This window comes from Chlamydotis macqueenii, chromosome 3 (genome assembly GCF_036417535.1).
Source record: "Chlamydotis macqueenii isolate bChlMac1 chromosome 3, bChlMac1.mat, whole genome shotgun sequence".
NCBI classification, from domain to species: domain Eukaryota; kingdom Metazoa; phylum Chordata; class Aves; order Otidiformes; family Otididae; genus Chlamydotis; species Chlamydotis macqueenii.
The window spans coordinates 125,663,473-125,685,844 of record NC_141558.1 but is presented as its reverse complement, the minus strand read 5'-3'; the positions used below and the strand labels follow the sequence as shown (position 1 = coordinate 125,685,844).

At 36.8% G+C, this 22,372-nt stretch overlaps 1 protein-coding gene across 2 annotated transcripts in view; it reads left to right on the top strand.

Annotated features, from left to right (window-relative positions):
- EML6 (EMAP like 6) overlaps window positions 1-22,372 on the top strand; it is a 107,559-nt gene that overhangs the window by 38,804 nt on the left and 46,383 nt on the right. For both annotated transcript variants that reach the window (XM_086743741.1, XM_086743740.1), the window contains exons 3-10: window positions 3,616-3,714; window positions 5,303-5,371; window positions 7,912-8,097; window positions 9,404-9,539; window positions 12,536-12,737; window positions 17,989-18,126; window positions 20,725-20,981; window positions 21,358-21,570. In XM_086743741.1, the coding sequence (XP_086599867.1) occupies window positions 3,616-3,714; window positions 5,303-5,371; window positions 7,912-8,097; window positions 9,404-9,539; window positions 12,536-12,737; window positions 17,989-18,126; window positions 20,725-20,981; window positions 21,358-21,570 (1,300 nt within the window). The remainder of the gene's footprint in view (window positions 1-3,615; window positions 3,715-5,302; window positions 5,372-7,911; window positions 8,098-9,403; window positions 9,540-12,535; window positions 12,738-17,988; window positions 18,127-20,724; window positions 20,982-21,357; window positions 21,571-22,372) is intronic.

The window sequence follows — 22,372 nt, the reverse complement described above, 5'->3', positions numbered from 1 at the left end:
AGAAGTAGAGTGAGGAAAAGCCCAGGCAATTCTGCTTCTCTGTGTGAGCTGGATCCCCGTAAGTCAGCTTGGCTTCCTCCCACTCCACTGCGCACAGCTGCTGGTTCCAAGGGAAGCTGCTATGTTGAGTGCTGCACAGCTCCAGGGTGTGGATTTACCACGGGGCCCGAAATAATGGTGCTGTGCACCTATATTTTAGCTAAGTTAATTAGCTCTTCTTGTACCAGAAACTCTGGGGTGTCTGTTTCAGGCATTCAAACGGATTAGTTCAGAACTATTACTCCCTGCTGGACTTCAGCTGACACAGCACGGAGACAGCTCAGTTGTCTCTGCAGTGCTTCCCTGGAACAATTTACCACCAACTGGGGCACGGAGAGTAAACAGGATCTCTTATAATATATAGGGATGCTCAATGTGCAGCTTAAATCAAGGGATAGCTTATATTCTTCCTTTACTTTATGTACCTTCAATACAGCTTTCAATTTGGAGACAAATACACTTTGAGTAAATTTCCTATTTTGTGCCTTATCTGAAATTAATACTCTATTTTAAAAGTACTGATGGAAGCTGCGTATCTTGCAGAGCTGTTGCTACTTAAAAATATGTCCTTTAGTTTGGACTTTTTCTGTGTGACCAGATGATGACATTTGGTGGAAGGGAAGCTGTACTTTGTTCAAGGGTTTAATGAGGAGCTGTCAGTTTGCCTATAATCAAAAATTTCTTTTGATGAATCAGAAATTAACTGCAGTTTCTCCTTAAGAGTGCTAACATCTGCCCTTCAAGCGTTACCTACAAAGCTGTTGCCTTTTATATTGTATATCGACGTATTTCACCAATACTACACAATTCAGTTTCTGCTCTGAGTTATTTTAGATGAACCCTTTCTGCATGCTTTCTAAAAATATTTTTTAAAATAAAATGGAGTGCGGAGGGCACTGCCATAATACGTACATACATTTCTACATTTGGCATTAGGTAGAAGTAGGCTTCTTTAGCCAGATCTTCTAAATCTGTATAGATTTAAAAATAATTGTTTAATTATGTGCATAAAGTACTTGGCAGATATTTTCTTCTGGTAGTTCTGTCAATTCTCTGAACAGAATTCTGTCAAATTCTCTTCCAGACGGAGGACTAGAAGTGTGTTTCAACCAAAAAAGGAAATTCAGTATTTATCTCTTTCCTTTTCTGCCAGCAGGAGACCTTCCTCTGTAGACCTGTGTTAAAAGAAAATATGAAATATTTCTTCATTTCCCCTAGTACTTTCACTGTCCATCTCCCCTACCAATGGTAATTTTTTGACTGGTAGTTACAGTGCAGGTCTGATGTTGTTCACATCATGAATCTAAAAGACGCTGTAAGTACTGCCATGGTTTCCATGGTGAAGAGAAGAGCATAAAAGAGGTGAGAAAAAGTTGGAGTTGGTGAAGGTTCTGTGAAAAATATCTTGGGGTTGGTTGGTTTTTTTTTTTGTTTTGTTTTGTTTTGTTTTGTTTTTTTTTTCAGTACATTCAAATCCCTGGGTAGATGTAGATTGCTCAAGGGCAAATAAAACTTATTTTTTGCTACAATAATAATTCCTCGTCAAAATAAATATTTTTATGATGGTAACTGGCAGGACTGTGTTTGCTCTTTCCCCTATCTGATTTTCTTTTTCTTTCATTACCATACGTGTAATAATCAAGCATGTTGTCTGAAGTTAAATGCAGATATTCAATACACATCTGAGATAGAACTCCAAATTTTTTCTATCATATCTAGTGATGGAACCCCAAACCTTGAACCTACCTTTGTTTACCATTTCAAGATTCTTATATGCATAGGCTCTTATAGACATAATGCATGTTGTCAACTCCCACAAACCAAAGTTTAAAAAGATAATTTCATTGCTCTAAAATAAAGGAACTGTAACTGTTAAGACAGTGGAGGGTGCATGTGTACCTACTGCATTTAAACCAGAGGTTTCTGATAGTGGCTCTCTTAAGAAGGAAGGTGTACACTATGTTTTTATGCTTATAAATGCCATGAAAAGGCATATGGAGTACTTTGTCTCAATTACTTAGCTACAGAAGGAAAAATGAAGCCCTCTGTTTCTTGATGAATAATGATTTATTCTCTCAGTTGTAGAGTAGCTGATAGCCTTCCTGCAATTATTTTTTTCTAATATAGCATTTGAGAGGAATCTCTGGTAATTAGACTTAGTTTCTTTGCTGATTCAGTCCTTTTGTATTATCATAGATGTTTCCAGACTTTAAACAATATGCATATTGAAAATTTGAGCCAAAAATAGTGGACATTTAGTTGTGAAGGAAATTCAGTTGAAGAGATTCAGTTTGCAAGTCATCTTCTTGAAGCAAATCTTTACACAGAACAGATCTTTTCCTTGATCTCTGAAACATATGACCTTTTGGACCAGATGGTTCGTCTGCTGAGCTTTGTCTGCGAGGCAAAAAGAAAGGTTTCATTTATTGCGTGTTCTTGAAGTGCAGGCTTTCCTTTAACAGAGCAAAATGCTTAGGAGCTGCAGCTGGACTGTTAGCTCCTTATGATAAGAAGTAATTAGATAGGACGATCAGAAGAACAAGGGAGAGGCAGAACAGAGGCAATAGATGTGGCTGGTTTTAAGAAGTCATGTTACTGAGCTACGTGATTGTTTCCCATGAAAATAGTCTCTCATCTTCCCACGGTGCAAGTTACTCAGGCGTATTCCTTTTGTTAATATGTGTTGGGCGTATCCATTACATATCCGTTGTATATCCCAGTCCAACGTACCTTGGCATCACTACATACAGCTGCAGTACGTTTGGCAGTAGCTTAGCCTTTGCGCTGGTACAGATCACAACGCCCACTTCTGCCATCTCTGGTCTGCAGTCAAAGATCTCTCGCCTAACAGGAAACGCTGATGGAAATCATGTAAAGTTGGACATAATTAGCACAGTCACCAGCGGGGGAAAAATCCTACAACCTCCACAAGAACCCTTTCCTCTTCTAGATATGCTGCAGTCTACCTTGTCCCCTCCAGATTTTCCCCTTCATTTTCTTTCTTGCATTATTGAGATTTAAAAGTGTTAAAGTTATGAGTTATTTTAATTGGTGAATAATTAATCATTTAATTAATAATTTTCAATGACTGGTGATTAAGTAATAATTTCACTTATTTTAACTGGTGATTTGATACACTAAGCTATGTAAAAGGCAATTATTAAAAGTGTATCCAATTCTGATTCTAAAGCTCAACAAAATGAGCATAATGAACAAAATTGTGTTTGGAAATAGTGAGAGGTTTTAATTCCCTTTCACTTTTATTATCAAATCCATAAACCAAAATGCTAGAATGGTGTGCACCTCAAACAAGTACCTCAAGTATTTAACGATAAGAATTGTACTTGAGACATTGGTAAACTGAAATTAATAACCTGACTTTTTAGAAAAGATTAGACATTTCAGTATGTTCTGCGGTGAGTAAATAAGTGTGAATATCTTAGTGGTGCCTTTGCAATGTAGTTCAAACACAAGTCACGTGGGGGAAAGTCTATATGTACGCATAATAATTGAACTACAGTAAAGTGATTTTTGAGCTTATTTTCTGTTAACTGGATGGCTATTGTTTTTCCTTAGCGTTTAGCTTCAGTGGGACTGGATGCCAAAAATACAGTGTGTATTTGGGACTGGAAGAGAGGAAAACTACTGGCAACAGCTACAGGCCATTCTGACAGGGTAACTGCATGAAGGGTGTACTGAATTTTGCCTGGGAGTCGCAAAACTGTTTTAAATTTTTTTTTTGTTTATACTAGGTTAATGCAAAGATAATTTTGATCATTCTACCTGGCTTTTAAAATACTGAACAAGGTATTTATTTCTTCTCGTTATGCCAGATGTAGCACAAAGCACTGTTAGTAAGTGAGGTGCATGATGGATTCTTGAGCTGGCTGTCTAGTAAGACCAGGGAGGAAATACTTTTGTAACTGCACGCTGATTAGGATGATTTATAGCTCTTTATATGAGATGTGAAATGCTAGCTCAATGGACAAAGATCGTGTTCTTTCTGAATATGGCAAAAAGACAGCGTATCCTGAGGGAAAGTTTGACTATCCCCCTTTTATTTTTGCTTAAGACAGTTACCTGTAGAAGAAACATAATTAGGATAACTATTCCTTTATATCTATTAACTTCAGGTAAAGGATCATAACCTCAAAAAATATGGGAACTGAAGAGGTTTGAGTTTAGAATATCATTCAGGATCAGGGAATTTCTAAACAGGTTTAGCATAAGTAAAATACCTCCCCAACATATATAAGCACAAGGATGCATACTTTAAAATAAATTATGGACATTCTGACAACTTTTCTCATTTCCATATTATGATATTCTAACATGTTAGAATGATCTAATATTGAGTTATCATAATGTTTTAATACACATGATGGAATATTTAAAGATGCAAAGCAGCAGACTAAACCCTTCCTTACAGTTTGTGTGTACATACAGTCTGTCTGCATCTTTTGTATCATCTGAATAAATCCAGTAGTTCATTTTTACTTACAATGTTCACAACACAACAGAATCTTAGTCTTTATTTGAATTTCTCTTTCAGAACTGATTCACTTCCCAGTTACATCAGTGGAAGTTTTGCTACTGACCTCAGTAGGTACAAGATCAGGTTCTGAGTTAGCAGAAGACTCCAGGACAGGCAAGAAGTACTAAAATCTTAGTCCCAATAGACTTTCACGACCAGAAAAAGGAGATTTTGCACTGAAGAGGGAGTGGGAAAGAATGCATATCTAATTAGGCAACAAATTCTGATGGTTTAGTGTGCAGGAGTCATAAAGCATTTCTGAAAGTGAAATGTCTTGTGTATTCTAACAATACTTACATAAAGTAGTACTTGAACTACTGTAAATCCTGATGTTTATGAAGAAGATAAATATTTTGTAGGAAGGCAGTGTTTCCTTGTGTATAAAATGAATGCTGGGTAACCTGAAGATAATGTTTTTATAAGCTGATTGAAATTCTCTTGTGATTTGTATTTATTTATTGTTTATTCAAAAAACATCTTGGAGCTGGAATAGATTGGTAGTGTGAAGGCAGGAATTAAGTGTGTTGGCAGAACTGTGTGAGGAAGCCTGCAGATTTGCAATAATCTTTGTTTACAAAGATTTCCAAATTTAGCTAAATAGTGTTGTTTCATTTTTAATAATATGTTGCAACAGAAACTTATGGCTGAAAACTGGTAAAAATGAACCAGATGCAACTAGATGCAATTACTGTATAATTTAAAACATCAGCTTATTGTATTTCTTAACAGATATTTGATATTTCCTGGGATCAATATCAACCAAATAGAATTGTTAGCTGTGGAGTAAAACACATAAAGGTAAACAGCTTTTATTGTTTACTTGTTAAAATTAAATAAATGGCACAAAATAAATTTGTCCTTTTATATGATGAGAGCTTTAAATATAGGACAGTTTACATTTTTCTTCTTTTACTCTGTGAACACTTTAGCAAAACCTTTTGTTTGAAGCCAGTTTAGACATTCAGCAGTGAGTGAGGTGCAGATGCACTTAAGCAAGGCAGGAAGATAATTTGGTGTGATTTTCGTCATTATATACTTGTAATTTTGGGGTTCTCTGCTCTCTCCATTCCACCTAAATTCTCTGAAAATTGTCTCAGCCTTTAGCGATTTCTCTCATCAAGCATCACAGAGGGTTGCTGAACAGGTATGGGAGGAACTAAGTTACAAGTATGAGTTGAACGAACTGCTGTTTGGCCTGTGATGCTACCAGCATTTGTAGGAATGCCACAGCGAAGGTATGCAAGACCCACGGAGATGAACAGATGGAAACTCTAGTGCCCCACTACTTGCTCCCTTTTAATTCACCTTTTCTGGAGGTGATCTAAGAATGAACTTAGATATATACTGCAAGTTTAGGGTGAAACATTCTCGTGCCTGTGAAAAGCTTAGAAAGAAATCCTTCTGTTTGCCAGTATTCCCTGCAGGTTTCTATTTGTCTCCTGTCTCATCAGAAGCTTTCCTAACAGATGGCAATTATTGCACATGACTGGGGTGGGAAGAGCTTTAACTAGAAGTTTAGGAAACCAGTTAATATCTCTAGTTCTGGTTACTGAGAAGCTTATGCCCTTAAACACCACTACTCTCAAACTGTGGGTGGTTTTGGCAGCAGTGATACCATCTGTTGTATTCTGCAAGCTGTTTTCCAAAACCTGTCTTTGTTTGGCACCTGTATTCTGTTTAAAATGGCTATAATTACCCTGAACATACATAATAGCAGGAATGCAAAAAAAAAAAAAAAAATTGTGTGGAGGGGAAACGTTAAGATGTTCTCCTAAAAGAACAGCTCTAAAGTAATTGTATCACTGTGAGAACTGGGACTACTGCTTGGGAATAGTGCCATTTATTCTATTAATATTTCAATTCTTTTGGCTCCCTTGGCTAAGGAGATATTAGAAGCTGTGATAAAGCCTAGGAGCTAAGGAATCTCACACTGAGCTCAGGATCCTCCCTCCACCTGTTTCCTAGTACTGCTACCTGCTCTCTTGCCCTTCTACAGCCAACCAGAAGTGAGGAGAGTATACGTTTTACTCACTGAATGAAAGCCCCGGGGGAAGTATTCCCACTGCCTTCGCATGGATTGGCTTACGTTAAGAGGCAAAGGAGAAAATTTAATTCAATTAGAAATAGAGAAGGATCTGAAATAAAAATCCTTGATCCAATGATTTTCTGGAATTCAGCTTTATTAGAATTTTATAGGTGTAAGTAGAAAGAGACTGAAAAATTCGTTTGTAGCCACAAAAAGATGTAGGCATATAAAGTAGGATTGAAATAGACGTTAGATGTTTGATATTCCTGTCCGGTCTCTGAAAGTATCTCTGCAGTGTGCAGTGAACCACAGAGCATGGACGCCTCAAGTAACAAAGACTTGAGCCAGCAAGTCCATTTAGGACTCTGCTACACGTCATAGATTTACTGTTCTGTTTCTGCATGTATCCAGAACATCCTAGTCCTGGCAGGTCTGGATATCTCAGCACTTCTCTTATGTGTGTAGCTGAAATTCTCTTTACCTTGCCTTCCCTGGAAGTTCTGATCCTTGAGGGAGAGCTCAGTGCATACTTGATAAAATTATGTTTATTTAAAAAAAAGAAAAAGCACTCTGAACTGTCAGAGTATGATATTTCTAGCCCACCACTGAAGACACCCTTCTAAGACAAACTTTGTATTCTTTTCACTCTTTTTCTCTTCCCCAGTCTTATGTTATTTTTTTGTGGAATATTACTGTGTCTGTGTAGAAGTCACCATTGCACGCTTAGAGAACTTATTACTCTTGTAGTCAGAGAGAGTTGTTTCACGTACAAGCGTGTGCAGTCTCTGTCCAACAGATGGTTTCTCAGTAAATGTAACTCTATTTGAGGGACCTAACTCTTTCAGTGCACCGGAAAAGGGCAGAAATGTCTGCTCCAGGTGTGTCAGTTCTTTAAGATGAAGCATCTTATTACTTCAGAACTGTAGCTGTATTTTAAGTTTTGCAGGCAAGGGACATTCCTGGTTTTAAAAAGTGTGCATTCGTACTGACAGATATCGCCCAGCAAAACATGATAAAAGATAGATAGTGAGATGGGGTAGTGTAGCAATAGTGAGTTAGAATTTTGCCTCACTTTCTCCAACAGTTTGATAATTTAGTTTTGTTCTTCGACTTAATGGCATTTGCCTGGGGGTTTCCTTGGTAAGTGGGCAGGTTTTGGAGTAATCAGCATTCTGACAGGACTACAAGAGTCATTTAAGTGCCTGACCAGACACTGTTCTGGAAGGCTGTATGTCTGTGAGATCTGCGCACTAATATGAAAAAGCAGAAATTCTACAGAAATTTTTCCTAATACACTATTTACATTTCACAGTTTTGGACGTTGTGTGGAAATGCACTGACAGCAAAAAGAGGAATATTTGGGAAAACAGGAGATCTCCAAACTATCCTTTGTTTAGCATGTGCAAAAGAAGATATCACGTACTCTGGTGCTTTAAATGGAGACATCTATGTTTGGAAAGGGCTAAACTTGGTCCGCACAATTCAAGGAGCACATAGTGTAAGTTGTGTTTTTAATGTCAGTTTCTGAAATGAACTGTTCATTGAATTGAAAAACTTCTTGAAGGCTTATCTGCAAAGATTTTCTTCTGTTTCAGGTCAGAAGAATGCCTAAGACTGTTCATAAATTTAAGAGCTTATATGTAATCTTATACTTTGTTTACATGTTGTCAACAGATGCTAGCTGCTGAACTGGTATTGGCAGAACTGCTGATATTTATAGCATTAATTTAACCAAGCAGACGAAATTTAAAGTCAAGTTTCTAAATCTAAAGTTTCACAGATTGACTAGCTTCAGTTATGATCAATTTCCCTTAAAAATAGTTGGTAACCAAATGATCTTATTTTAAATAGAATTTTACCACTAAAATTCCCAACACTGAAGCCTGACTCTTCATAAAAGCTTCAGTGTGGAGTAAACCTGTTTAATCTGTTAATTGCACTCTTGACCATATTCCAAAGACAACTCACTGCAGTTGGCTTCATAAAACCCCTGCTAATATCATAGAATGGTTTGAGTGGGAAGGGACCTTAGAGACCATCTTGTTCCACCCCCCTGCCCTGGGTAATATGCATGCTCTTGCCCAATTTCTGATCTCTATGTAATTAATTATTAGAAATATTAATATATTAAGACATTGAACAAGGCCACTTTAAAAAGAGAGGTGTTCTCTTCATTGTATTAATTTCCATGCAGTTCAATGTGTCACTTAACTGAGAGGTTTTCCTAATAAAATAGTGAATCAGCAGGCATTCCGTGAGCCATTCCAGTGTAGTACAGCACAGTCATCAATAATGAGGCGTTTTCAAAAATGAAGAAGGAATTCAGACTGTAATAGAAACTTGTCTTTCAACAAAGAGAATGAATTGACACACTTTCAGTTCCTGTCAGATTCCAAATGACGTCTGAACTGAATTCAGGGAAGAATGTCTCAATCATCTCTGCACCTGTAAGAATATTTGTATTGCTTGTTTGCTTGTTTTTGTTTATTCTGGGTAACTATTTGTTTTAAGTGTTCCATTATTTATTTAATAGTCCTTGTAATAATACTAACTAACCCAAATTTAAAGTTCTGTAAATAGACTATATCTCTGCTATTTGTACAAAAATTTCTACATAGATCACTAAAGTGGGAGCACTTGAAATAAAAGTATCCCCTGTGTTTGCTGGTTTGCTTTCTGGATGGACAACATTTTGCTGCCTAGCAGTTTCTAGGCTTTAACAAGAGTCTGTTCAAAAACGTTTTATTTGTGTGTTTAAATTGATTATAAAGAACTTTAAAACTTGTTATACTGTTGGTTAACAGGCTGGAATTTTTAGTATGTATGCTTGTGAGGAAGGTTTTGCCACTGGAGGGAGAGATGGTTGCATTCGGTTATGGGACACTGATTTCAAACCAATTACTAAAATTGATCTCAGGGAGACTGAACAAGGATACAAAGGTAATGAGCTATTACTTTAATGGTTTTTCACACATCTAGATAATGGATTATGACACAATCTGAAGCATAAATGTCTCTGCATACTGCTGGTTTTTTTACCTAATGACTGTATTTACTTTTGAGATTTGTATTCCCTTTTTTCTCTGACAATGATGTAGCCTGAAGAGTTTTCCATATTTCATAGTATAAACAGAGGGATGCTTATAGTTGCTGCTCCCCACCATGCAAATACAGCAAGATAAGTAAAAACTAATTAACACAAAAAGATAGGAGGATAAAGTTAGCCAGTCTTTTAACTTAGTTAATTAATTGCAGCTCATTTAATTAATTGAGATTTCTGGAACCCAGTATTCAAACCCTGAGCACTCCATTAAGTTCATTTGGAACGGTAGCACTTGACACATTTAATAGAGCGAATGTTATTAAACTCTTGACCATCATAACTGTTGAAGCTAATCATGCTTCCTATGAGCTTAGTCATCACTTTATTTTTTGATTAGACTCTCAGAACACTTACAATCTTCATAGATCATAATGCACACTTTGTCAAGATCTAAGTCTTCTGGGAATTCTACCCATCCATTTGGATTGAGCAGTCTGTTTGCTGGTTTGAAGGAGGCTTTATACACTTTTGGGAGCCAATTTTATAATGGTTACTGTTGCTTAGCTTATATTTTTCGACCTAGTTTTTATATTAAAATTACCGTTGGAATAGTCAGGAGGCCACCAAGAAGGATAAAATCTTTCTCAATTGTAGATATTTTTGCCTGTGATCTAGTAACAAGCTTGTTCTGTTCATTTTTTGTCTTACTTAGACCAGATCAGCTGATGATTCTAATACATTTAAAATGCATAGGTTTGCAATACTTAGACACATCCAACAAGTAAACTGCCAACAGCCTTAGATGAACACTGCTCCACCAGCATGTCATACTGCAGTGTAAACTTCTGGAATTTAGCCCTCAAAGAAGTTGTAAAATATACCCAGCCAGTAGTCCCTTTGCTCTCTAATTCTGGCTTTACGTAGGTTTTTGGTTTTTTTTTTTTTCAGCCAGAATCATAACATCTAACATTAATTTCTAGGAAAAAAATAGCACTACCCTAATGGCAAGAAACTGACTTAAGCAAGTCTGCAAAACTTTATCAAAGTTCAGTCAAAGGTGGTGTGCCCGTGAAGGATCATCACTGAGACACGTAAAAAGACATCATGGTGTATCTGTGAAAATTGTGGTGGGACTGCTGGTCTGACTACGACTATGAAAAATTAAGACCTTGGGGATGACTGCAGGTCATAAAATCCAAGCGTGCCCTTATACCTTGTCACCATAATTAAAAAAAAAAAAAAAAGAAACTTGTCTTTTTCCCATTTCAGGGGTTCTTCTCTGTGTTCTTTCAACATGATACAATTCTTGCCTGCAATGTTCCTGTTATGTCTCTGTCTTTTTCTGCTGTTTCTGTCTCATATGTCACTTCCATTTAGTGCTTGCTACTAGTGGACTGTGGACATTTTGTTTCATTTGCAGTTATGTCAACAGCACTGGTTAGTTTAAGCACGTGTGTAACTTCAAGCGATGGTGGTAGCCTTAACAGCTCACCTATGGCCTTCTGTCCCTCCTTTCCATTTTCTTTTTTTTCCAAAGCAGTTTGCAAAGGTACCAGCTTTCAAACTTAAAACTTCTTTCTAGGGTGCCAGGAAGGCTGCCCCACCTGCCCCGTTCATCAGTCATCCTGTACTGAAGAGCACCAAACACTTTTAAAATAAGATGCAACCCCAGTAACAGTCTGATCATAAGCGTGGCTCTTATGTTTAAATATACATGTATGTCAGTAAAAAAAAAAAACTGATAATAGATAAACTTTCTTTATGCGCAGTGCATAATAGAAAACATTACCTTTCTCACATCAAAATACATACTTTATATCCTAAAACTTAGCAATACCCATTTTCCACTTAATATCTGAACTTCATTCTTTGTGTGGCCTTTGGTGTGTATCAAGAAGAAGATATAAAACATAACTTCAGTATAAACTTAGTTACAAAATGACGATTAGCACAATTTAAAGGTACAGGAAATGGACAAGGCAATAAATGAAGATTGATTTGCCCTTCTCAAGCGATGACGCAGAATACCTACAATATATTTTATTTATGTGACCAGTAGTTAATTGTGTTGTGTATTTGGTTCCAAAAGATCTTAAAATGATGACGTGGTTGACCTTGACTACATGACAAATGGATTTAATTCATTCACATCTCACAGCATCTAGACCTATTATCCAAATTTTAATTTTCATATGCTGGAACAGAAAATATAAACGCTGCAGGCAGTGAACCAGAGAATGTTATCAAATTGCTTGGCCTGCTAAGAGGGTATTTTTAAGCTTGTGGTTAGTAAAATTCCAGTTGCAAAGTTAGGATCACATTTGTAGAATAAGATCAAGCTCTCTAAAAGTTATGCCATGCAAGATTCTGTTGGTTTGGGGCTTTTTGGAGTTGTTTTGTAATAATCAGTTGGGACTAAAGTGGAGAAGTGTGGTAACGTGGGCACAAACCATTTAAATTCACCATTAAAACAGTATTCAATATTTTATTTAAATGTGAAAAAAAGGAAAGTACAGAAAAAAAGGAATAAAGCCAGCTTCAGTCACAGCAACCTTGCCTAATCTAAAATTTAGACCTTTAAATCAAGTGAAACTGAATTGTTTTTTGAATTCCCTTGAGTTCCCAAGGTGTATGCAAAGCATAAGAGCTTGATCCGAGAAGTTACACACTCAGCATTTTCCTAAGATTAAGCCGCCTTTTTTTTTTTCTGTCAAATGGAGATAATTTAACAGAACTGTTCTGAGATTTTTATCAGCTGTGATGTATTGTAAGACTTCAGTGTCAAAACGTAACAGTTGGTATAAATTAACTCTTGAAGTCTCAATGATCTTCAGTGTACTACCACTTTGCCTTGTCGTTGCCATTAATCTAAGATTGTTCTGTCCCCTGTCAGGTTTGTCCATCCGAAGTGTCTGTTGGAAAGCGGACAGGCTGTTAGCAGGGACACAGGACAGTGAAATATTTGAGGTGCTAGTAAGAGAGAGAGATAAACCCATGCTGATTATGCAGGGGCATTGTGAAGGGGAGCTCTGGGCCTTGGCGGTCCATCCAAAGAAGCCTTTAGCAGTCACAGGCAGTGATGATCGATCTGTACGGTAAGGCTAGATCTTATTTATTTTCTATCTATTCACTCGTACCCATTGATTTGTCATTTGTTTGTTTTCTGGCCTTATGTTAAGACTGCATTATGACAACATTTTTTCCGTGTATTTCTTAGCAGCTTTGCTTTTTCTTTTCAGGCCTTGCATTTAGGCGCCATACATCATGTAAAAGTAATCAGAATTTGTATTCAAAACATGCTGGATTTATGTACTTGTCTTCTGTTAATAATATGCAACAAGCCTAAAACCTAAATACCTCTGACCTGTGCTTTACACAGCAGGTGTCTGTCTCAGCCATGAGTGTTTAGAAAATCTAATCTAAACCCAATTCCATTAAAATGCCAGAAAATGAGATTCATGAAAATGCACTGGTTTACCCCAGTGAAAGAGGTCCTTCAGATATTTAGTTGTAGCACTCGAGCCTTTGTAGCAGGGATTTGAAGTTTTGTACACATACTTGTGGAAGTTGTCACAAAGTCAAGGATGTTTCTTTTTCTGTCCCTGTTAAAATTTGGCAAATTGATAAGCCTCTGAAAAAGCCTAAGCATTTTTAATATGCTTAGTAAGACTTTGCTGTAAAGCTGGGAGGTTAAGCTAAGATTCTCACTGTGGTGGATGTACTCCCATACCCACACAGCTGGTGAGTGTTATCTCAGCTGGGCATGGACACTGGCCGTTGTAACTAATTACCTACCTGTGATTAAAGAGATTGAGATTTTTGAGACTGCCAAAGCTACCCATGGCAACTGGAGAGATTTTGGGGAGACCAGGTTTTATTATGGCAGTTTCCTGAGTCTCCTCAAATTGTGGTTCTGCCCCTGCCTAGAGAAGCCCTAGAGAACAGCACATTCAAGGGGGTTCATGACAGCTTGGTTTCCCCAAGCTCTGATTCCCCTATTGTCTGCCTTAGCTGGTTCCTCTGACCCTACTATCCTAATTTCTAACTCTTCCATCATGTTTTTCTCCAACCCTATGGCAGATGGATGATGCCTGCTTTTCATCTTACGTAGGTAATTTGATTGCGTATTTTCAAATCAACCCCAGGCAGTTACCAAACACTTTTTCAGTTTTTATGGACTCCTAGTCAGACTCTAAATGTGTGTTTGAATTTGGCCCTATTTCAATGGGAAAAACCAATCTCTTGCCATACATACAGCTTCTAAGTTACGCTCCTTCAGATTCCACACTATGATTCACCTCTGTCTTGAAGCTTGCTGGTCAGCTGGGATTTATTTTCCCCTTTCCCTTCTGTCTTTTCACTTGTACTACTTTCTTATTCCTGCCATCTCCCATCTCTTTCTAACCATAATTAAAATCTGAAGTGTGAAACTAACAAAACTGGCAGTTGTTCACTACATGTTATCTCCCTCTTTTCTACACGTTAGTATTTATTGATTTCAGTTTATAGAACGCGTGGATAGTCTCTTCTGCTTGGGTCTGTCTGCACAGTTTTATAGACAGGCACAAATTCACACAGCCTACTTTCTGGTAGAATGCAAGGCAGTCTGAAACAAGAGCTGCAAAGCTGGGATTAGCATTATACTGCCCTCAAGCTAATAAGCCGTGCTAAGACTTTGGATTTATTATCTTGGACTCCTCTCTCGGTCAGCATGGTAATTCAGCTCTGGCATGGAGCTGAATAACGTATCACTGCCTCAAAGTGTGCTTGAAACAAACTTGTGCCCCTCTGTGAGAGACTGTGCAAGCATGCTCTTTGTGCACATAAAGCCTTAATTCGTGATGCTCTCATGACTATTATTGTTTTTAGAGTCGTTATTATATTATTGATGCCTTTGAACGTTGCCATCGCATTAAATGTGCGTTTGTTAACATTGCAGGTGTTATTACTGCACTGCATCACACATCCATTTAGCTGTTTAGGCACTACAGAATGTGGGATTTGAATTCTGTTTTTTAATATAATAATTCTTCATGTGAGATGTTCCAGTGAAATAGATAAATATTATCATTAAGATAAAAAAAAACACACAGAAGTATTTTTTTACTTTTTTTCTTTTCAATAATGAAATTACATTGACAGGAATGTTTCTATATTGCTGTTTACTTTATTTTTTCTTTATTTACTTTTTTCTTAGTATTTGGTTATCACATTATTTTTAAAAGAGTGGCTATCTAATATAAATGTAAGTTGTTTTACAAATAAAATTATTTATTGGGCCAGCGTAGATTCTCACGTCTAGCTGAGATGTCTGTGAACAGGACCTCTGTAGAGTTAGGCAGAATTACTCTAGATTTTCCCTAGCACAGCTGAGAGGAGACTCAGAAGTGAAGTGTCTGTCATCAGCTATGGCTTTTTCTGCAAACGAAGCAGTTGCTGGTAAGCCTCCTGGGAGGCTGTAATCAGTAAGTGTTCCGATAAATAAACTTACCTGTCAGGTATATGGTGGAAGAGGCTGGAATATTGACAAATAAAATAGTGTTTCATGAGCCTGTTTGGCTTTTTAAAACTCAGTCATTTAAACAAATGCAGAGGAAAGTTGCCAAAGAATGGTAAAAACACATCTTTGCCTTATTTTAAAATACACACCATTTTTATACAGAAGTATTTATCTGGCTTTTCCAAAAGCAATGTGCAGAAAGTATTTTGCCAGGAGAGATACTTTTTAATTTTCATATGCAGAGCCAGGCTTTTATTTTGTTAGTTGGGTATGCAAATGTCTATATGTATGCAAAAATGCTTTTTTGTTGTTGTTGTTATAAAATTCAAAAGCTCGTATTTGGAGTTACCCTTCCATTAATTAAAAAAAGAAGCTTTGGGTTTTTTTAAAGAAAATTGAATTATTCTGCTAGCACTGCCGTGTATTGCAATTACACTTCTAATGTATTGGTCAAAGTGGTGGACATGAAAGCAACATTTTGGAGGCAAATTTTATCCTGGTGTTTCCTTTGAAATCTTTCCAACTCCTTTCTGGTTCGTTCTTTATTGTATTGGGCTCATAGCTTCTCCCTAGCAAGGCTGCTAAGAATCTTGCATCTTATCTACTTCTTTTTCATCTTTGAAAACAGTTTTGGCATCCCAGATCCATTTTTTTTCACCGGGAAGTGGTACTCACCATTTTTTCACAGAGAACCCTTTTCCAGTTCTTTCTGATCCTTGAATTCTCTCAGCCTAAGAGGAAACCAGCATCATTCGGGGTTGTTGATTCTAGACTGATCCTAATAACGTTAATCTGACAAGGCCCAAAGGGTTTCTTTCTCGATGCAGGCAGTCAAAATCTATAATCCTTTTACTAAATTTATTGACTCTTATCTTTATTTTTTTTTCTTTCTCCTGTTACTCTACTTCAAAGCTGTATCTAAATGTTAGTGCTGGGGTGGCCAGAAACCTCCTTCTTTTCAGGCTGTATTCATGTTCTGTTTATGCTGTTCCTTCTAGTGTCAACATGGTCCTTCAACATAACTTTTTCTCATTCTTTGACGTTTATCCTACTTATGTCTTTTTGGAAGCAATACTATCCCTTCCCAGCCTTTGTTTCGCTGAGGTATAAAAGCTAAACTCTTTTGGTCTTCTTTAATGTGATAGTCTTTGTTCTCTTAATCATCCTAATAATCCTTCACTGCATTTGTTCCTGTTTTTATTCTAATTTCTTGAGATAATTCATAAAGAACATGGATGAGGTTACTCTGTGTTGCGTGCTATTGTTTTTGTGTACCTCCTGGAACAGCATCAAGGATATACTTCAGGATCAGATGTCCTTTTTCCTGCCTGCAACTGACTCATGGATCATAGTAATCCTATTATTGAAAAATAGTGTGAGATCTTACCCCATTTTCCACGTGTCTCTCAAGCTTACAGCATGGTGCTAGACATAAGGCTCAGAAACGATGGGATTCAGTGAAATTATATTTCATGTCTATTTGTTTCATCATCAAGTAAACTCTGTTTCTTCCAGTTTGATAAATCCATCTCCAGTTCATAGTTCCTTCCAGCTTGCTGTCCGTAGCAAATCTTATTAGCATTCTCGTCTCTTGTGCCAGTGTCTTCTGTGAAAATATTAAATGTTTCTATTCCAAAGCTTAGGAATTTTAGTAGTATCTTCCATCCAGCCTAGTTATTTCTTTCTGTAAAGCTTGCTATGCTGCTTCATCCAGTATCACATTACAGTTCTTGTACAAATTGTCATTTTCTTGAGTTTAGCCAATAATCACATACACTACTATTCAAATATTTTACTGAATATTTTGTAGATCTTTTACAAGTGCGTTCGATTTATAACACTGTCCTCAAAAATAAAGATAGTTGAGTATTGCTGACTGAATTTTTCTACCCCAAGACATCTTTTATGCACTTTAGTCCATATTTTTAATTATTCTTTTCTTTAGAATTTTTTCTAAATCTTGCATATTGCTGAGATCTGGTTAACCACCTTGTAGTGATCTGGGAAATTCCCTCCATTACTTCTTAAAAAGAGGTACATTATTTGCTTTTCTTCATCCTATGACATAATTTATCGTTTGATTCTTTTCATTTAAAATTATGTCCACGAGCAAATCAGCATGCAGTTTTGTCTACTGGTTTATTCAGGATTACGACAAGAAAATTTTCCCCAAGGTTGAACTGTTTTATATATGTATTGCTTTCACTTTCAGTGAAAATTTCAGGCTGATCTGCATTGACCCTCTCTGTCTACAGAAATGGCTTTTTAAAAATTGTTCATCTAAGGGGATTCTGTTATATCAGATAAGTAAACTCTGGACATAACACTAAATGATTATGTACTTTAGTTTCACTGTGTTTTCTCTTCTGCTGTCACAGATATTCAGGTTTGTGTGCCAGGTCTGAGGTGCCATCCCTGCTAGAACTGGGAACAGTAAAGACTCCTTTATTTTGAAAGAAATTTGAACTTGGAACTTCATTGAAGGTGTCTGAAAGTTTTGTTTGATAATATTTGGCAAGACATTCAGTGCCACTGTTGGAAGAGTCTGGGTCCATGCGTTGATTGAGGCAGTCATTGTACACGCCCTTTCTCCTCTAGATTGATAAGCAGTTTTGATTTTTTTAAAAAACTAAATTTCTGGAAGACTATAAGCTCAAGTCAGTGAAATTATCTTCATTCCATGGTTGGAAAGGAACTCAGTACATTGTAATATCTTACTATCAGGTGTGCATGCAAATGAGCCTTTACCAACTGAGTTAGACCTTTTGTTTTTACTCTTGATGCTATTGAAATATTGTGCAGTCAAGAAAAAAATCTCCTACTGCTTTCAATTTTCTTTGATGCAGATTGTGGAGTCTTGCTGACCATGCCTTGATAGCTCGTTGTAATATGGAGGAAGCAGTGCGGAGTGTGTCTTTCAGTCCTGATGGATCACAGTTAGCACTTGGAATGAAGGATGGCTCCTTCATTGTTCTTCGAGTGCGGTGAGAAAATCTTAAGTTAGTTTCTCATGTTATTGTTTGGTTTTTTTTTTTCTTTGAGTAAGTCAAGACTGTATTACATGTTAGATGACAAGTCTTTTTCAGCATGAATGCATCGTATGCAGTAGGAGTTTTCTGTGAGAAATACTATTATGGAAGGCACGTGAAAGCAGATGAAACATAAAATTGGCCATAGAATGAAACAGCCAAACAAAATAATGTGATTTCAAAACACACAAGCCATTTTAATTGATACTTGCAAGGGTTTAGCGCTTCCTTAATATTACTCCATGTGTTTGGTAGGCATATATTTAAAATACTTTGAATTACTAGTTGATAGGAGGGGAAAAGCCTGTAATTGATCTGTGAAAACTCTGTAATGTACTGCTTTAATTACTTTAACAGAACTTAAGTGATCTGTTCATATTTAAAATCCTTTTCAAAGACTAGTACTTTTCTGAAGAAGTTAATCTTTGTCTCACGGTAATCTTGTCTTTGCTAATTTGCCTGATACCTATCATTATTCATGATTCAGCTGGTGGAGACTGAAAATTATAAACCCAGCATTATTCCTGAAAGACTGACAACACCCTTGCCTAAGGCCCTGCATGCAGTTGCTTCTCCATCTCTTGCTTTTCTGTGACAGATCTGACAGGGTAACAAATCTGTAGCCCATGGTCCAGGGAAACTGGACGATGGCAACACGTTTTGTTGGCATTTTTTTGGAATCACATACTTAGCAACATGAATCTTTGTTCTCCTTTTCCTTGGCTGTGAAGGATGTGAATCTATGAAGTGTCCAGAAAAGCAGCTGCTGCTCTTAGTGTAATCTTGTCCTGGTTCTGGCTGGGATAGAGTTAATACTCGCCTGAGCTGGGAGGAGACCTGGAGCTGGTGGCCCCTGTGGCTGGGGCACCCAGCTGGGATAGGTTACTAATTAGCCAACAGCTGGGGTAAGTTTACCCAAATTAGCCAAAGGGCTGGTCCATCCCATGTGGCATCATACTTAGTATGGAAGTGAGGAGGGTGCTGAGGAGAGTCTCCCGCTACGTTGGAAAAAACTGGGCCTTGAGATTTATTGTAAGCCATTGTACTGTATTTGTTTTCCATCACTGTTTTGTTTTCTTTTGTTACTGCTCTTAAATTTATTTTTCGTTTGATCTCAACCCACGTGTTTTTGCTGCCTTTTGTTTGCCAGTTCTCCCTTCTATCCCTCTGGAGGGTGGGGGGAGTGAGAGACTGCATAGTCTGGTCCTGATCAGGGCTAAACTACGACACTGCTCTTCTTAGTGTAATCTTTACACTGTGGAATAGTTATGTTACCAGATTTCACTAATAAGGCAGGGCTAAGAGTTGTTGGTTTTGGGTTTTTTTTCCAAAACTCTTTTTGAGGGAAAAAATGATTATGAATAAATAAGAATTTTTCCCAGCAAAATTCCTACTGTTATCGACATTTTTGAGTTTCACCATTTAAAAAGAAATTTCTAACAATTTTTTTTTGTTAGTTCTTTTAACATCCTAATCATCTGTAACTTTTCCATTCATATCAGCATCTCCCAGAAATATCTGTCTTCAGTTATGGATCATTCTCTTTTCAGGACTCTGCTTTTACAGGTCTATGTAACAGCATTTTAAAAATAAATTATCGAAATGTATTGATTTTTAAATAAATTTGAGTCTTTTCGTAAATTTGATGCTGCTAACAGTAATTAATTAAAGAAGACATCAGAAAAAATATTTTAAAAGCTTAAAATGGAGAGGAGCAGAAGCATGACTTGCCTCATTGTTCAGTCAACTTGGGAAGATTTGGTTTTCAATTTAGTTTTAAATTCTTTCCTCGTAGACAAAGTATTCAGGGAATACTACGTGCAAAAATTTTGTTTACATTCACTATTTTCATTGTGGTTTTTGGTTCCTTGATTGACTAGGAAAGGGATTCATATTCAGTGTAATTTGGATGGGGAAGAATGTATTTTTTAAAAAACTAGACTGTGTAGCTGTCTCTTTTTCTAAAGGCACAGGCAAGTTATTGTCACTTCTGTTTTTCTACTGGTGGGTAATGACAATGGTGGTGCTGGAACCCCAAAACTGTAGCCAAGAGGGCATGACGTGTGAGTAATCATATCTAACTTTACCAGTCTAATTGTTAGCCTCTGCTCTAAACTGTTTGCCTGTCTCAGCAAAACAGTCAATGTGGAAAATAGATATCTCCCAAAGGCTAGTTCAACACGGTCTTGTGAGGGACAGGGTAGTCGCTCTTTAGATGGATCTCTTTTTTTCCATTGTCTGTGTTTAAAAAAAAAAAAAAAAAAAATCAAGTCTGTTCTAGTTTAGACTAGCCCGCTAACTGTTTACAGCTAAAACTAGGTGACCAGAATGAAGAGTGTCATTGACAAGTAGAATTGTTTCTAACTTTTGCTTTAAAAGTATGCTTATAACCAATGAAAGCAAAAGGAACTTCTCAAAAAAATGGTGTTTTTGTGAAATGTGCTTTTTGTTGCACAAATTATTTAGTGCATCTGTCTTCATATTTGTCTTATATATTTGTGGATTGTATGTTCACAAGTTTACATTTCATATTTTCACTATGGGCTCTTGCAGAGACATGACAGAGGTAGTTCATATTAAAGACCGCAAAGAAGTAATCCATGAAATGAAGTTTTCCCCAGATGGCTCTTACCTTGCTGTGGGTTCTAACGATGGCCCGGTGGATGTCTACGCGGTTGCTCAGCGATACAAAAAAATAGGAGAATGCAACAAATCTTCCAGTTTTATAACTCATATTGACTGGTCTGTGGATAGTAAATTCTTGCAAACCAATGATGGTGCAGGAGAGAGACTGTTCTACAAGATGCCGTGTAAGTTTGTTTACAAGTGACTCATGTTGTGAACAAGTAAACTTCAGTGTTGATTTGAAGAAAACAAAAACATTATATAAATAGTCCATCTGCAAGTGGAGTTTCTTGACTGGAATATAGATAAGTATCTCACATTTTTCCACTTTTGTGTGTTTTTAGCACATTTATGCGGAGCTGCATTCGAACTTGAGGTGTGTGATGTCTTCAAATACTACAATGTGAGATTATAGTGATATAAAATAAAATTGTGACTCTTTATAGTTTATTAAGGTTGGAAGACTAATCCCCAGAAGAATACACAGATAAATGTGATGAAAGTAAATGGAGTTTACTAAAAACCAAGTGATTAAATAGATTATTCACTTGGTATTTTCAGCTGGGAAGCACCTGACTAGCAAAGATGAGACCAAAGGAATCCACTGGGCCTCATGGACCTGCGTGATAGGATCCGAAGTGAATGGCATTTGGCCAAAGTATACAAACGTTACAGATGTCAACTCTGTGGATGGAAATTACAACAGCTCGGTGCTGGTGACTGGAGATGATTTTGGACTGGTTAAATTATTCAGGTTTCCATGCCTAAAGAAAGGTAAGACTGTATTTTGTATTTCTGAAGAGTGCAATATTTACTTTGATACCGTATCAGTATATTTTCTAATGGTGATTTTTGATTCTTGTGTATAATTCAAATTGGTGTGTGCCCAGTTCATAGAAGTATTAATGGCCATAAAGATGAGACTTTAACCCTCTATGAATCTAGTGATTTCTTGCCAATGTATACGTATCCTTTTTTAGAACTCTTGAGAATGTATAGTTTAACATGTGCTTGTTCTGATATGACATTTTCAGAAACTAATTCAGTAAGACTTTATATCACATCAGAATTATACCAACACCAGATGCACTACTGTAATTTGTCCAAATTTCTGGCTGTAACAATTTCAGAAACTTCAGTAGGGTTTTGCTGTCTGTTAGTGTGTGTCAGTATAGCTCTGTATGAACTATTGGCTTCATACCTGTGGTAGGTTTTTAACACAGATTGTTTTCTCAGTTGTTCCACTGTACCACGCATAAAGCCAGCAAACCGAAATAAAACGTTTTGGCTTTCCATGATCTTCACTGTTTAATTTGATCTCATATCAGTATATTTTCTGATAGTGAGTTTGAATTTCCGTGTATAGCACAATACATGTGTATAATTCACATTAGCAGTGGTGGCCATAAAAGTGAAAATTAAACCCTATCTGTATCTGGTACTTCCTGCCAAGATTTAAGTACTTTTCAGAAAACTGAAGTGAATGTATCGTTCATATTTTGTCATTTATTGTTATATTATAATTACTATTAGTATCAGAATATCAGAGGCATTTAAGTATTTTTTGTTTTCAGTT